This window comes from Temnothorax curvispinosus, unplaced genomic scaffold (assembly GCF_003070985.1).
Source record: "Temnothorax curvispinosus isolate PA1 unplaced genomic scaffold, ASM307098v1 QBEX01009133.1, whole genome shotgun sequence".
In the NCBI taxonomy this organism is placed as follows: Eukaryota; Metazoa; Arthropoda; class Insecta; order Hymenoptera; family Formicidae; genus Temnothorax; species Temnothorax curvispinosus.
The window spans coordinates 71857-89105 of NW_020218913.1; the positions used below are offsets into that span (position 1 = coordinate 71857).

The 17249-nt window shown below is 30.9% G+C and overlaps 2 protein-coding genes across 3 annotated transcripts; one reads left to right on the forward strand and one right to left on the reverse strand.

Moving 5' to 3' along the window:
* Positions 1 to 1055: 1055 nt before the first annotated feature.
* Positions 1056 to 13439, reverse strand: LOC112458695 (dnaJ homolog subfamily C member 5-like). Of its 2 annotated transcripts, XM_025022452.1 has the most exons (7): positions 13224 to 13439; positions 11996 to 12134; positions 11622 to 11774; positions 11123 to 11254; positions 8315 to 8368; positions 6358 to 6538; positions 1056 to 2077 (listed from the first exon to the last, which is right to left on the reverse strand). In XM_025022452.1, exons 1-7 carry the CDS (start codon positions 13241 to 13243, stop codon positions 2010 to 2012), a joined length of 747 nt encoding a protein of 248 aa, XP_024878220.1. In that variant the 5' UTR covers positions 13244 to 13439; the 3' UTR covers positions 1056 to 2009. The 2 variants fall into 2 exon arrangements, with proteins under 2 accessions (XP_024878220.1, XP_024878221.1); XM_025022453.1 differs by lacking the exon at positions 8315 to 8368 and having other exon boundaries at positions 13224 to 13438.
* Positions 13440 to 13564: 125 nt separating this feature from the next.
* Positions 13565 to 16719, forward strand: LOC112458691 (2',5'-phosphodiesterase 12). Its single transcript, XM_025022443.1, has 8 exons — positions 13565 to 13624; positions 13732 to 14082; positions 14393 to 14946; positions 15075 to 15214; positions 15497 to 15783; positions 15860 to 16015; positions 16165 to 16285; positions 16432 to 16719. Exons 2-8 carry the CDS (start codon positions 13798 to 13800, stop codon positions 16692 to 16694), a joined length of 1806 nt encoding a protein of 601 aa, XP_024878211.1. The 5' UTR covers positions 13565 to 13624; positions 13732 to 13797; the 3' UTR covers positions 16695 to 16719.
* The last annotated feature ends 530 nt before the right edge of the window (positions 16720 to 17249 follow it).

A 17249-nucleotide genomic window follows, 5' to 3' on the forward strand; every position in this document is an offset into this window, starting at 1 on the left:
AAGCGGGACATAAGACGTCTAAAAGACGTCTTGGGATAAAATACTGACAATGAGTATAAACTGAATTCTATGTTTGTTATTATATTTACTAATTATATTTACTAATGTAAGATAATAAAAGAAGGAAATACATTTTATCAATCAATTTATAGTATGAATTTATAGTATGAAAAAAGAATTAATGTAATTTCTCGTTTTCGATATCATTATTCAATATATTGGAACTACAGTGAATTTGGTAAAACAAAAAATTAAACAATTTTTTGAAATAAGTTTCAAAAAAATCTTTCCTAGATTTCTTCGAGCATATCGATCTTATAAAAAATTCAGGCAATTTTCGTATATTACGTTCAGTCGATTTATCTCACACTTTTAGGTAATAATGTAAATTACATACGATTATTATTCATCACGACTGTATGTAATATGTTCATATTGTGTTTTACATTGTTGGAACTTGAAAGTATTTTTGCACGTTGACAATATTTACGATCACACATTTGGACAATACAGATAAATATCTATAATTAAAGAAATCTTATTACAAACATGCAGTATTATTTAATCGATGCGTGTGTCCAAGTGCGTAACGTGAAAATTTAGATTAACCGACAAATACATTACATGACATTATATTTTTAGAAAAAGTTACGTCTAAACTTCGCGCCTTGTACCTTCTAAAAGATGTTATAGAATACATTACATCAAGACACGTTCTAATCTTTTCATCTCCATCTAATAGTCATACACGTATTCATAAAAATTATTCACACGCGAATTTTTTACTGTTATTAACAATTACCAAAATACGCATTGCAAATGTGGGATCAATATAAATAAACATACAAATGTACGATATTTTTTAAAATAAATTTGAGTCAATTCTTTCTTAGAAGTGCGTCTCTTTCTTAAATTTAATAATAAATATATGTCGATCATCACGATCAAGATTAAATTTTCATTAAAGAAGAGCATGCTTAATCTTTAGAAAGTTAAAAAGCAGGAGTTTATTAATTAGGTTCTAGACAGGTGTTAAACGTTACACAACTTTGTAATTAGGCTTCCAACGAATAGCTGACTTAAAATTTATTAAAAAATGATGAATGACTTACGTTTTCTACATTATGTATAATTATATAGTCAATTATACAATTATATAGTATATTATAGTCAAATATTACATTATCTCAAGAACTTAACTGGAGACGGGTGGGTGGATCACAAGATATCAATAACTATGTGCAAACATTCTAGAGAGAAGAAAAACATTATCTTTCGTTATATATTACTGAGTAATTTTACGTTTTACAATTAGTATAAGAATTCATATTTTTTATCAAGGCTTCATCTTATTTTACTTTTCGCTCATATGTGCTAATCTTTTAAAAATTTTATTATAGGAACACACAAAACATAAAAAAAAATAATACTTTTCAAATTGGGAAAGTTTAAGTATAATGCATACCTTGATGTATAAGAAAATTGTAAAATAGTATAGGTTCCTGTATAATGGAAGATCACTGTGTTAAATTACGTAGGAGAGAATGTCGCTCATTTGCTGCAACAATTAAGGACATAATTCAACATCAAAGTTTTTCAGAAAATGAGTTCGAACATTGTAATATTATTTTTAAATGCGACTTTAATGTAATACCTGATTGTAGGGGAATAAAAATATCATTAGCTCTTCATTTAAAGATCCAAGGACTTGTTTGATTTGTTGCAAACAATTCGAAAATGATAATTTTTGTGTTATGTCGTTGTAGCAAATGAGCGATACATACCTATATCGAGACCATTTAAATAAATATAACGTAATAATGATTTACAGAATAATATACAGACTGTATATACAAAAAACGAAAAGGAGGAAAAGTTATAATGCTAAACCGATCACCGTCTATTTTATCAAGACAATCAATTTATGATCTATGTTAATGAGCTATTGTAGAGATCCGGCACTATAAATATGAATTTAATGTTTATGATGGATTTTTCACGTATTCAGTCTACCATCTGGTTGGTCCCGTGTCACTTGTAGCTGCATTGGCTCCTATGAATGGATTTGTGGCAGCCGCTACATAAAAATATTATATTAGTGATAAAATGGCAGAAGGAGATATATTTAAAAAAAACTATTTTTTATTCATTTCACTATCATCAGCATGTACTTAAAAAATAAAATTATATTTCCATTATAATATTTTTTTCTTGTTCATGTGTTGGAGAACTCAGCCCCCAAAGTTGTACAAGTATTTCTGAATCACCCTGTACATATAGGGTGTGACTAAAATAAGGGGAAAAACTTCAAAAACAACACATAGGTTTCAGTTACTTCACTTTTCAAGGTAGTCTTTCTCTTTTGCAATGCAGCTGCGTTATCGGTCCGATAATTTATTCCGCGTCAAAAAAATCTTTTAGCTGCGGGCGCATTCTCTCTCGAACAGGTGCGATGACTTCCTCATTACAGGTGTCCTAAAAACGTCCGTTTTAAAAACTTTCGGATCCTATCGAATTTCCATCTCTTTGGACCATTGAAAGAGTTATTAGGCTGTTTTGACAGCCATCCGTAATAGCCAAAAGATTTTTTTTACGCGGAATACGGAAGTTGTCGGACCGATGTGCGATGGCGCAGTTACATTGCAAAAAGGAAGGAGACAGCTACCTTGAAAAATAAGGTATCTGAAACTTGTATGTTGTTTTCGCTTTCTTTGTAAACAATCAAATTATCATTTATATTTGAACACTCCTCGTTTTTATTTTTTCTCTCGCAAATGCAATATCTAGTTTTTTTAAATAAAAACTTGGCTTTTATAAGCGGGGCAGATAAACAAAGAGAATAAAGTAACATAAGATTATACGATTAAATAATGATTTGTATCTTGGTCTATTTTTAACGTTTAAAAGTAAATAAAAAAGAAATAATAAATTCATATGAAGTAAAATGTTGAGATACAGAGGATCGTATTACTTTAAGAAAAATTTGGTATGCGTGTTGATTATAATTAAGTTTGATTATAATTTCTTAGGAATAAATTTGCGTTCTTTATAGTGATTAAAATACCTGTGCATCAGGTGTCGTCTCGATACACATTTTAAATGCGATTTTTTGCTACTTGTTATCAAAAGTTGGATACAGGGTGTGTCCCATTTTAATCGATCACCCCCGAAAATTTTTTTATTTGTGATTCTAGAAAAAAAATGCTTCAGACGAAAGTTGTTTTTTTTTTTAGAATCACAAATAAAAAAGTTTTTGGAGTGATCGATTAAAATAAGACACTCTGTATATAGCCTCTACATACACGCACGCGCGCGCATTTTTATGAAATTTCTAATCATTCAAATTTTTGTCTCATCAAACTTGTTTCATTAGAAAGATATTAAACACCAAAAATACGCATATTATGAAAATTTTACTGATAGTAAAAATAAGAATGAAGGACTGGAAATAATAATAAGAAAATTATAGCGTGCAATCACGTAGTGTATATTTGTCTATAACAAAATAATATGATTCATATGAATTACACATTTACCCAAACATACAAATTGCGAACTAAAATAATTCCAGTAAATTTTCTTAAAATAAATGTTATAAAATATAATCATGATTGGAAAATCATACCATAAGTTATTGAATCTGAATATTGTAATATTTGAAACATCGAAATGCGTAAAAGTGCAAAGAAGGATGTGTGAGATGTGCATGATAATAATATAGCATAAAACTATATTATTTATAATTTATATGTATATACACCGATCAATCAATCAACCATCAATCAATCAGTTAATCATTCAATGAATCTATCTATCTATCTATCTTTATATAGATATAAATAGTTATATATATATATATATATATATGTATATATGTATACACAGAGTGTATCGAAAGGTAAGGTCAACCAACTAGGAAGTGAAAGAGAAGCCTGAGTAGAATAAAAAATATATATAAACTTTTGTCGTATTCGCTATGGTTTAGTAAATATAGCACTTCATACGTATAGTATGTTAGATTTTACATTTGCAATATAAACATATCTTTCATCCTGTCTCTTCCATTCTTCGATGTAAAGCTTCAAACAAACCTATTAAGATGTCTTCGTCGTGATAATTGTATCTGATATTCTCTCTCAACTGCAGCAGCATTGCTACCATAAAGATAATACATATCGGGATAATCCTCGTTGCTAAACATGTTTTCTTTCTGTGATCGCGATGTATGTAATTTCCTGTATACGAGTACTTGGTTCACTTCTCCACTTTTTCTTTTAGTATTGTTTGTTGTAGTGAACACAGTCCTCTTTTAAATGAAACACAGAAATATGACGACAGCAGATATGGACAGATTATGGACGCGGTAAACACAATTAATTGGATCACAACATTACGCGCTCAGTGTTTAAAACATATTTAGCAACGAGGAATATTGCGATATGTATTATTCTTCTCTTCTTTTACCTCCTAGTTGGCTGATCTTACCTTTCGATACATCCTGTATATACACACGAGGTCTGTTCCGAACTTTGTCTTCAATTTTTGGGAGTTTACATACAACTTATTCAGTTTCTTGTCCTTTTCAAAAAATATGTTCCTTTTCCTGTTGATACACCACTTCCAACACCGTTTCCATTTCTGGAAGTAATCCTGATACGTGTTTCTCGGAATCGCGCGCAAGCCCGTCTGCAAATTTTCCTTTAGAAATATCTTTCAGTGTTGAATTCTTTCAACATGGATTTCGTTTTAAAAAAAAATTTGCAAGAGCCAGGTCCAGAAAATGTTAGAGCCTGAACTCTACAATAAAGACAATTTATGGCTCCCTCATCACGACAACGTGCTCACAGATCCATCGCTGCTGATTCGTCACTTCTGCACCAAAACAAAGATGACTGTGTTTCCTCAGCCTCTCGAATCTCATGACCTGGTTCTCGCAGACTTTATCCTTTTTTCCAAAACTAAAATTCACATTGAAAGACCGAAGATTCAACACAATTGAAGACATCAAGGAAAATTCGCAGACGAACTTACGCACTATTCCAAAAAACGTGTACCAGGATTGTTTCCAGAAGAAAAAACGGTGTTGGGAATGGTGTATCAACCGAAAAGGAACATATATGTCGAAGAAGACAAGACTGAATAAGTTGTAAGGAAGATATATTCTTTTATTAATTTTAGACTGAATTTACTTTAAAAGAAAATTTAAGACGTAGTTTCAAAGATGAATGATACAAAAAAATTGAAAAACTGCAATAAATGATGACATCTCTTGGCATTTTTGCCATGAATGAAAGAAAGTAAATTTGTCATTAAAAAGACATGTCTATTGTATTGAAGGTATTGAAATATCAGAGATTTCTTTTTATTGATTTCCTGACTAATTTAGAGTCGATTTTTCCTAGCGAATATATATATATATATATATATATATATATATATATATACATATATATATTCTTTCTTTGTATATTCATTTTGTAGTTTAGGGATTACGAATGTGTTATCATTAAGCGTATCCCTGTTTTTTTCGATATGTATATTTACGTTGTACATATATACTTCTGTGTATACAATTATGTAATATTCATTGTAAATTAGCTAATAAAAGTGTATATTCATATGTTTTTGTTTACTACACGAATTATATGAAGAAAGTACGTATCGGCAAGTACAAAACTCTCATAAAATATTTAATATTATATTTCAATGGAAAAAAAAGTTTGTGTTTTCTCATTTTCTTTTCTCATTTTACTTTCTTGTTATTAAGAACAGAGATCTCCGCTTGATGCGTGGAAGCACGTATTATTTTTTTTAGTACAGTTTTAATCATTTCTATCTGCGATTGAAACCCAATGTGGGTAATTTTGCTCTATATGAAAAAAATAACTAAGGAAGGATGCTGCTTATCTATAATTATCGCCAAATTTTATATACATTTTTAAGCAATAAATCTATATTTATAATTGAATTTTAAGTAACCATCTCTTAATTATATAAGAAACATTGGCATAATTTAAAAAAAATTGCTTTAGCATCTTTGTTAATGTCTTCTTCAATGCATACTCACCGACAGGAATGCTGGGACACATATACATATATACGGAACATATGTATATATATATATTTGACATCGATATCGAAATATTCGAAATGTCCAGGCACACCTGTCAGTCAGTGTACTAAAATCGCTATCGATGTGAAAAAGTGATAAAATATATTAATTAACAAAAAGAGTGGGCGAGAAGAAATTGAATGAATGAATTTGGACGAGAAACGTGAATTGGATGATCAATGACAATATGCAAAAGATAAAACTTGTAATATGCACTCGCTACTATGTTCAAGAACTTGTAATACCAGTGGTATAAATCACACGTTCACCGCCGCTGTTTAGGTTCGTGCTTTCGTTAGCCGTCGACGTTGGTGCCGCTGATCCTGGTGCAGGCATGGCAAATATTGGTTGCTGTGTATTAGATGTATTTTGTGATCCACCACTTTGAGGTTGAGCTGTCACAGCATCATCATCGCTTTCATCTTCCTGTGAAAGTACATTTTGAAAAATATAATATCTCTCATTAGACCATTTATTTGTAGAAAATTAGCTGTTTGAAATATACTTTAATGATTAATTAATTTGAAATATACATTTTTAGTTGCACAAATAATAAGAATTTATTATTCATTTTTTTATCTTGCGAGAAATAATAACATTTCTCGTTTTTCTTTTTTTATAATTGTACAATAAAGAATAAAGAATTTTATATCTGAAATCATTTAAATTGACATTCTGTGAAATTTTTCTCTAATTTTGTTTTTATACATAGATATGATATTTTACATCTTTAAATATTATTTCGATTTTTGAATAATTTTATTTCTATCTGTGCAGTATTTTTCATTTTTATATTCATACCAAGTCAACCTTTACATCATAATTACTTTTTATAATTTTAACTGTATTTGCTTGAGTGACATGTTTGAGGTATATTTGTGAGAGGATTGTAATAAGGAAATGGATTTCACAATTAAAAAAATATAGATTTCATCAATTTTATTAATTTAAAACTTTGAAACTAGTAAAACTTGATCCTAGAGTTGAAGAAATGGACAGTATGAAAGAAAGACAGAGAAAGCAACATGTATCTATTTTAAGGACCGTCTACAATAGCCGTATAAAGAGTATGCAGTAAGACGTAAGCTGTAAGCTATTGATCAATCACAGTCGATTATTCTTAAATTGTAAAAATCCCATTAGTCAATAGCTTACTGCTTACGTCTTACTGCGTACTCTTACGGCTATTGTAAACGGTCCTCAAAATTTTCTCATTTGGAGGCATTTGTTCGCATTCTGTCTCTCTCTCTGTGTTTTCTAATAAAGGACCCCGCACAAAACCAATGGAAAAGTGGCCCCAGTCAAATTGGCTGAAGTTTTAGTATGAAGTACAGACTGACCTGATCAAAAGTCTCACGGGCTGCAAATTCAGAAAATAAACAGTTTCCGAGATACTTGGTCTCAAAGTGTTGAAATCGACGATGATGGTTCATGAATTAAAAATCCCAATAAATGCATGTATATCTTCAAACATCCTGACCATCCTAAAACTGTCTGATACATATCAGAAGGACCTTCAGACGTGTTGCAAAGTTTTGAAAATGGGGCTTTTTTATTTCAAAACTTCAGCCAATTTGACTGGGGCTACTTTTTCATTGGTTTTGTGCGGGATCCTTTATGTTTGGGATAAAATATCTCGTTTGGTTTTTTTTCATGAATAATATGTGATATAATTTCTTGATCTCGAATAGTAAGGAAGATGCATTATTGAAACAAAAATAAATGCAAGATATATCGACACTTTATTGACAGAATGAGAAATTTTACGTTTTGCAAGAGATTCAGATCTTTACGTATTAAAAAGATTAAATAACGGTTAAAAATGTTAATAATTCTGATGAAAAAAATTATACAAATCACCAATCACGCGCAATTATGTATATATATAAAATAAAATTTATTAACAATAAATCCATCTAAGAAATTGCCATGTACAATAACTACAGATACATCATGCATTTGTGCGGAATGGGCGCTACAATAATTCATTTTTTACATGGTTTATTAAAGAAAAATAGCAGTGCGCGTGAATATTATGAAAAAATATGATTAAGGAAACTACTATTGTGCTTTGCGCAAGATCTGTGCGAAATCGTTCAGACATAATATTCGAACAACAACAAAAATAGAAAGCATTATTTACGATTAACTATAGCAAAAAAAAGAAAGGTAACTCAAATCTCGAGCATTATGAAAACTTACCTTGCCAAAACCTCGCGGTTGATTTGTCACAACAGCCTCTGGATTCAGGTTCCGCTATAATACAATAATAACATAAACAAAACCGCTAAACTATGTAAGACTTTCTGTAAAACGAAACATAAATTAACATGCGTGACAACAAGGATTCATGCACTTTTAGTTGCTATTTCAAGTAACAGATATACAGCGATCTATATTGAATTTGTTGAATAAATAGATAATTCTATACGAAAAGAAGAGATGAATTAAAACTAGCAACAATAATGCAATTAGATGTATGTATTCTTGTATGCAAAAAATATTTTTAATTAAAAAGCGCAAGAAATTTCGTTTGACGCCATCTATAAGAACAATGTCTTATTTCAGTTGTGTGTCGATACGAATATATAGAGACAACTATCAATGTGTATAAAGCCGGGCTCATGTTTGCATGTACATACGTATAATCATGATATAACGGAAAAGGGAATGATTCTTTGTGAAAAAATGTAGAAAAATATTTACTAAAGAAATTTAAATAAAGTAATTTAAATTACAAGAAAAGTTATGTATAAAATTACCTTTATTTCTTCAATAGAACGTTGTATCTTTTAACACATATTTCCGATAGCCGCGAATGAGACTACTCGCTGGTGTATAAAGTCCATAAGTCAAAGCAAATTGTCATTTATCAAGATCACAAAAGCGTAGATATGTCATTCATTTCTCTATGCTTAAAGTTATTTTTATAAACAATAAAGCATTTTACAAGATTTTATTCTACATTTTTTCATGAAGAAACTTTTTTGATTGTACTACTAGTTCAGAAACATCCCCTTCTGTGCGTGCGTGCGGGTGTGCCTAATATTAAAAATTAAGTTTTTATAGCTAAAACTTTCAAGAGCTGTGCTAAGTTGATATAAAGCGTTTATAGTGTTTATAAAAAGATAACAAATACAATACTTGCAATTTTTAGATGAATACAAACTTTTTTGCATACGTCGATCATATGTAAGTTGCATGAACTCCTTAAATCGCTTGTTTTCACAATTAGATATTTACTAAGATATTCTTTCCTCGCTGACATGCTTTCCAACTATGTGCCAGAAATTTATGCATAAATTATAAAAGAGAGTTTAAAGCTTATATCTCAATATTTTTCCATTTCAGCCATATATTTGTGTCTACGTGTGTGTATTGCATTTAGTTAGATTAATATTAATGGCATTTAATTGTATTGCTGAGTTTAGATGTTCATTGTTATATAGTACAGGATTTATAACAAGCCTGTCCAAGTTCATTGAACGAGAGAATCTGTTATGCCTATACCTGCAATCGTTCACGTCATCGTAAGTCTTTCTACCAATGCAACTAACCGATCTTACAATTAGTGCATGATACGACGCCTCCACACGATAATTTATGATTAATATTAACTTCTGTTTCTTAATTGCTGCGTCTCCATTTCGCTCAGCGAGACAGGGAAACGTTTTGCGAGCAAAAACTTGGACAGGCCTAATTTAAGATAACTCACTAAACAGATAGTGTCTTCTGTCGACTAATTAAAGATAAGATTAAAGATGCTACGGCTGAGATCTCAATGACAGCATATTGATAATTTTTTGCCTTAAAGTAACTGTCAATAGAATATTTTAAAGCAGGGAAAAAGTGTAGATATCAATGCTTATTTCCTTAATATTACATCCAAAATCTTTTTTTTTTTTCTTTAAGATGTATTATATTAATTTTTATAATATATCGGAAAAGAAATTACATTCTATTGGTCATATACAAAAAAGATCTAAATTCACGTCAAAGAATTCATGGAGTTGACAGAGAAAGAATGGATATTTGAAACATTAGCTCTCTCTTCAATAATAGTAAACGGAAGGTTTAAAAAATTATAGCAGTGATTAATGGACTACAAGCTAAATCTATAGTCAGGACAACAGATATTTTTCCGTGTAAGTTATAGTGTAGAAGTAACCGTTTACTTTTTCATGCAGCGTAGATTATAAACATTTTAGCAATGTATTAATTGACTGCATAAAAGTCAAGCTTTTATTATTATACATGTAACATGCACTGTACGAGGGCAAGTTAAATTTAAAATCTAATTCCAAGTGGGTATAATATGTAGTATATTATAACGTGTCGTTATATCTTTGCCTAATTTCTTATACTACTAGGCAACAAAAGAGAACAGGAGTGTCAAAGAAAGATGTATGTAAAAGGAAGTAATACCAGAGGTTGCATATGGAAAAAATTACGAAAAAAAAGTAGAAACATAATACGTAACTTTTCTCATAATTTGCATATAATCATATCAAAGGTTGCTAAAGTACATATATTTTTGGATAGTATGATTCAAGTTTAGAATTAGTTAGGATATCAAAGATTGGTAATAATGAATTTTCAAAAAGCCAATAGAAATAAGAAGAAAAATAGAAAGTTCTTGAGTCGGCTTGGTATGGCAATAGATAAAAATTTTCTTATGCTTACATTACTCTTTTACATTTGCTAATGTTAACCTCTTTTTTTTCTACTGTTTATTCATATAATATATTGTTACGTATATTATGTATTTGACTTTTTCATATCTGCTTAGTTTTAATATTTGTACAAAATCTATAGCCCATTCTACAATAGCCGTAAAAGTATGTGTTAAGACGTAAGCAGTAAGCTATTGACTAATGGAATTTTTACAATCCAAGAATAATCGACTGTAGTTGGTCAATTTTTACTGCTTACGTCTTAATGCATACTTTTACGGCTATTGTAGAATGGGCGCTTATCACAAAAAAATAATGAGAATGTAAACATTTTTACCTGTAAATTATGATATGCACCGCTATCTTCAGGAGGAGCTGGTTTGCATTTACCGCAACAGAAATAGCAACAGCAGCAACAACAGCAGCAACAATAACAACCAGTAATTAGTCCACAAATTATGAACAGTGCCTGTAAAAAAAAAACCAATATTCTTAGACTATAGTGTCAATATTTATTTATTAAAGTTAAAAATATATCAGTTTTTCAATGAGATTGGCATAGTATATAAAAAAATGTATTTACAATAATTATCTTAAATGTTGGATTGCTTCATGCACTTAATATTTTACATATTTATTTAAAAATATATATAAGTTACAAATAAACTGCTTAAATAAATATGAATATACATATATATATATATATACATATATATATATATATATATATATATTTATTTATTTATTTATTTAAATATTGAACATAAAATATAACTATTCTTATGTCACAAAAAATGTTTTAGAAAAACATCGGTCAAAGTAATTTATGCTTTTACCTTGCACCATCCAGAGGTAACAACAAAATAGGCGTTAACATTTTCTTCTCCAAATTGCTCTGCGACGTATAAACCAAGAGATCCATAGTTATCATATATATTACGTTTCGTTAGATCTGTCAGTATAGCGTGCGCCCTATTTATTTCTTTAAACTGTAAATATTCAATTACAAGATATTATATTTTTGTAAGAGATATAAATAAAAGTTATCAATATTGTGTAAAAAAAACTATGAGAGAAAGAAAAACATTTGCGCAATATATTTGAGTTCGTAAAACATTTCTTTCTCAAGAAAGCTTAAAGAGTTATATGCTATTCAAGTTATAAAAATTAATCATTTTTAGAAACATTATAAATTATAAATTAAAGTAACCTTTTCAGCTGCCTCTGGATTGTTAGGATTTTTGTCAGGATGATATTTCAGGGCCAGTTTTCTATACGTCTTTTTAATTTCTTCTGAAGTAGCGGTTTTCGGAACTTCTAAAGTCTGATAGAGGGAATCCCCTGCTGTACTGAAGAATAAATAGACATAAGTGAAGAAATTAATCGAGAAATCTTTAATAAGTTAAGTTGCGTAACACGATCGATCTATCGTTAATCAGTATTACAAAACTATTCATCTATATCATTAATATTGCGGAAAGCAGGGATCTGAAATCGACAACTTCTTAGATAGGCAAATCAGTCAGAAACAGATTTTGCTAAGTATCTGTTATACATTTTATTGACAATATATTAATAGCAGAAAGATAATAGAATCTGCTAGCGAAATATGACGACACATTTATTGCAGCAACCATACAGAATCTGTCAGTTTGTAACTATTTAAATGATCTATTCTGTTTAAATGGATAAACTAATGAGATTCTGTTTAATTTCTATTAATAGTAACAAAAATGCAATTAATGCGGACTCAGTTAATGGTATTGACTGTAATATTTTACTCCAATCTGTTGGAAAAAAAAACTGCCAGTACGCCGCTACATTTTCCTTATTAGATTCAAAATGGCTTTAAATAATTTCAGACTACTGTTCAAAATTATTTGTATTTTTACATTTACGTTACAACGAGTATTATTCTGAATATAAATAACGGTTGATAAGGTGAATAGGAAGAAAATAATGTTAAAAAGCGTAAGAATCATGACACAGAATTATAAGATTGTCGTACAAAAATATCGCAAATATTACAGAATAACCTATGAAATGTTCAATTAGACAGAGATTTACGAAACACCTTTATATTCGGATATTTCGTGCTGTAACGTGTGCTCTTGAAGATTTTTGCGTGAATTTCTATTACGCCTAAGCAATGTACGTTATCTCTTTATATCTATAAAATCTCTATATATTTTACGCAAGTAGATACGTGGATATCAACCGGCGAGAAGATAAAGAAAAAAAGTCATGAGGGTTATTTCGAGATGTCATCGTTAATTAATCCGTTTTCAAAAGAAACAGGTATATCGATGATTAATTAATTGAACAGTTTGACAGAGCAATCGTGCCTGTTAAAACCAATAAGGTGTGCAAAAAGGTAGATGACAGCGCATAGTCGCAGCGTTGGGCGTCTTCAATGTCGCGACATATTTTCTACTTACGACATTTTTCTCCTGTCCATGGCGAACCAAGTTCCGTGGATCGGTCAATTTCACACGCGAATTATCCAAACGATGAAGTTCGTCCCTAATCGATTTTTCTCAATGATACTATACGAACATTTCCTTCGATGTGTCGTGTGAAAATGCGCGCATTCTGTGCTTTCAGCAGAAGTGTTCCGGAGCACCATCAGCAGCATACGAAAGGTTCGATTCAATATTTTAGTTCCGCTAGTTAACGCATATGCGCCAAAGTGGCGCTAGGAAATTAGACATATTCGTTTCAACTGCATAATCCCTAGTACACTTCACTAGTAACTAAAGCCTATCACACAATACAAAAGTATGCAGAAGTACTAGAGAGCTGGAGCACACTGGAGCAGTAGCAAGAGAATACCGCGAAGGTATTTATAACCTCCAACGGGTTTTCCTGAATATCTACCATGTGCACGATGATTACATGTAATAAATTTTTTAGACATTTAATTAAATTAACATTTTTTTTTTCTAGTTAACCAATTCCGCCCGTCTGAAGATCTAAAATACATCCAGGCTGAATGAACCGCGATCGATTATAATGCGAAATACATTCGCTAAATTATTCGCGCACAGAATACACCTAATTTCACCGGTCCTCACGCCGTATCGCAGTAAGCACTGTCTACCGAAACGCACGCTGAGGATGAACGAGGCATTTCTCCGCTACGAGAAAGGCAATGACCTGTTCGACATCTCGTTTCGTTATGTGGACGAGGCGACGAAGGTCGACCGTCAGTTCAACTTTTCCAGGCAGGCCGCGGAAAGCGTGAACAATTTCCTCAAAAGGATCGACACAAATGTTTGCAAATTTGTAAACAAAAAGGTGAGAGAAACGAATGCCCTTCTTTTTTCCTCTTTTTTTTTATTGTCCAATTCTCAATTATCATTATATTATAGAATTACAGTATTATTTTATAACGGATAGAACATATTGAGTATATACTGTAACCAAGAAGAAGGATTTTTCTAAAAGAAAAAAAACTTTACGAATATAAAATAGAATTTTTTACAACTTGTGAAAAAATGCATCAAAATCAGTAGAAATATTTCTAGGGATAGGGGTATTTAAAATGAAATATAGTATATAGAATAAAAAAATATCTAGTTGAGGAACAAGAGGTTTATTTCTTTAGATAGAGAGAAAAAGGAAGAAAAATGCTGCTGCTGTGGAGATGCCAGATTTGTCAAACGATAATGTGAAGACTGGGAAGATCATGCTTCTCAAGAATGATGTCAAAGTCGATGGCGATACATTATGCCAAAGCCTTCTACAGGATTCCGCAGAGCTAAAACTGATCATTTTTGAGAAGACTTTCTTGGTAAAGCGAAATTCGCCTTACATCATCAGAATGTCATTACCATCGAGCATATTGGCAGGTTTTCCAACTTATCCATCCAAGTTGGAGTCACTGTACACTGACATAAAGAAATCGACTTTCGACTGGTACAAAAACGATTCTATTAACAATAAGCCGAATTTGTGGACACACATAAGCAATGGATATTTATACGTACCCAACGTGACCGACATTGGCTGCCATTTGAAAGTTAACTGTGAACCGCGAAACGAATCGGATTCTGGCTCTAGGATGGAAGTAGAGTCGAAGAATGTCGTGGAAGCCGGACCTGGACAATGCCCATCCGACATTCGACATCAGTTCACAAAACATAAATTATCAGGCAGAAGGTATGATACTCAAAATGAATACGATGAATAAAGTATTAGAAAGATCTATATTATTTATAATATAACGATGTTGTATTAAACATATACATTTTATTTGCCATCTGTATCTTCAAGAAGGAAAATTATAGTTTCAGGATAATAAGTTATAATATACTGGCAGATACGTATGCCGATTCTGATTTTTCTAAGGATGTATTGTTTCCATACTGTCCACAATATGCTTTAGACATGGACTACAGAAAGCAATTGGTACTTAAAGAAATAATAGGTGAGTGATAAATATAATTTATCCAAGCTATTTAAATAATTTTATTAGAAACGTAAAATATATTTTGAATAATTTTCTTTATATATAGAAGAAGTTTAGCATATCTGATAGTTTATTTATATAAATGAATAGTTAAATTATTATTAATTCACGAAACCGATTCTTTCCAAAGTCTTTAATATTAAAAACAGTGTTTTAGAATTTTTAGATTATTGAGTCAAGCAATATATAGCAAGTTTATAATCATTTTTGTCACTTTTTAATACGATGATTTTATTGTAGGTTTTAATGGCGATATAATTTGTTTGCAAGAAGTAGATAGAAGTATATACGAATATGATTTGTTACCTTCTCTGTACATGCTGAATTACGATGGCGTGTTTGTTACGAAAAATGAAATTAGCGAAGGACTCGCCACATTTTTCAATCAGGATAGATTTGAGAAATTAAGATTCGAATACAGCATAATGGCTCAAAACGTTGATCTTCCTAAATTTGCTGCCATCTGGTCCAAAATCGACAATGACAAGATGAAGGAAAGATTTTTGGCTAGAAATACAACCATTCAGGTAATCGCGTATGATACAATTGAGATCTTAAATAGATATTATCATACTCATCAGATAAAAGTTAGCAATGATTTAGGTGACGACGTTACGATCAAAAGAGAACCGATCTGAGATCTTGATTATCGGCAACACACATTTATACTTTAAACCTGATTCGGATCATATACGTTTGTTGCAAGGATTTTATGCTGTTACATATATACACGATATCGCGAAAAGGATTCGAGAAGAGGTAAATACTTTCTCCAACCTCGTACATTCACACCTAGAAAAATATTTGAAAAAGTTATTTTGATACTTTTGCGTATTATCTCACGCGTTATAAGAATTTGTATTACTTATACTACAATTCATTGACAATCGTCGTATGTACGTTGACAGAATCCTGAATGTAACGTGAGTGTGCTACTTTGCGGAGACTTTAACAGTGTCCCGGAATGCGGCATTTATCAACTGATGACTGAGAATTACGTTCCAGAAACCTGCGAAGACTGGAAAAGTAGTGAGTGACTTTCTTTCAATATTATCAGTTTACGAAAACTCGTTTCTTTCTGATTTCGTTACCCTCTTTGTCTTGCCATGCAACGTGTCGCGATCGAAATGACTGTATCTTGCGAAATGAGAAAAAAAATTGTTTCTTTTTTTCAGATGCTGAGGAAGCTATAAAAAATATATCTTTAAAACAGGATCTTTGCATGTTTAGTGCTTGCGGCACGCCGGAATATACCAACTACACGCCGGAGTTCTCTGCCTGTCTGGACTACATATTTTATGAGAGAGACAAGTTCGTAGTAGAACAAGTGGTCCCAATGCCTAGTAAGGAAGAACTTACTCTTCACACAGGTTTACCATCCGTGGTGTTTCCCAGTGATCATATATCTTTATGTGCTGATTTAAAATTGAAAGAATAATAAATATTCGACATTAATAAATAGATCTATCTCTAATATCTCGTATCAAACATAGTGATTAAACCTACCGTGCACACATGGGGGAATGTATACCAACAAAAGAGTGTATAATCATCAAGCGTTAATGTAAAACCTCTATTGCCATCATTGCTACTTATTATTCTTGAGCGCTATTTCAAGATTTGAATAATTTTACAATGTTTGAATTATTCATCCCGTTTTTAACTATTTAAAAATAAATTTCGTATTAATTTATTATTGCGCATCAAATATTAACTAAGGTTTTATAAAAGCAAATTTTGTTACAATATTTAGAGATTTTTTTTAGCATTACGTATTAATATATCTATAATCTCACTGTAATGCCATGATCAGAAAGTCATATAATCTCGACAAATAGAGAAAATACAACTTACATTTCCTGCAACAGATACCTTACATGCTACGTAGTATTTATAACATTTTGTTCAATTGATTAATATCAATCGGCAGATAGCAAAAACTTGTTTTAGAATGAGAAACGAGTCATAAGGGATACTGTGGATTAGGAAAAAT

Bases quoted from the DNA above. Each gene is read 5' to 3' on its own strand.
- LOC112458695 (XM_025022452.1), bottom strand. From the start codon at position 13,243: ATGGACAGGAGAAAAATGTC. The intron at 11,255-11,621 runs GTAAAAGCATAA...TTTTTTTTACAG, and splicing joins TTACCTCTGGATGGTGCAAG to GCACTGTTCATAATTTGTGG. The intron at 8,369-11,122 runs GTAAAAATGTTT...ATTGTATTATAG, and splicing joins GTGCATATCATAATTTACAG to CGGAACCTGAATCCAGAGGC.
- LOC112458691 (XM_025022443.1), top strand. From the start codon at position 13,798: ATGCGAAATACATTCGCTAAATTATTCGCGCACAGAATACACCTAATT. The intron at 14,083-14,392 runs GTGAGAGAAACG...TTATTTCTTTAG, and splicing joins GCAAATTTGTAAACAAAAAG to ATAGAGAGAAAAAGGAAGAA. The intron at 16,016-16,164 runs GTAAATACTTTC...GTACGTTGACAG, and splicing joins CGAAAAGGATTCGAGAAGAG to AATCCTGAATGTAACGTGAG.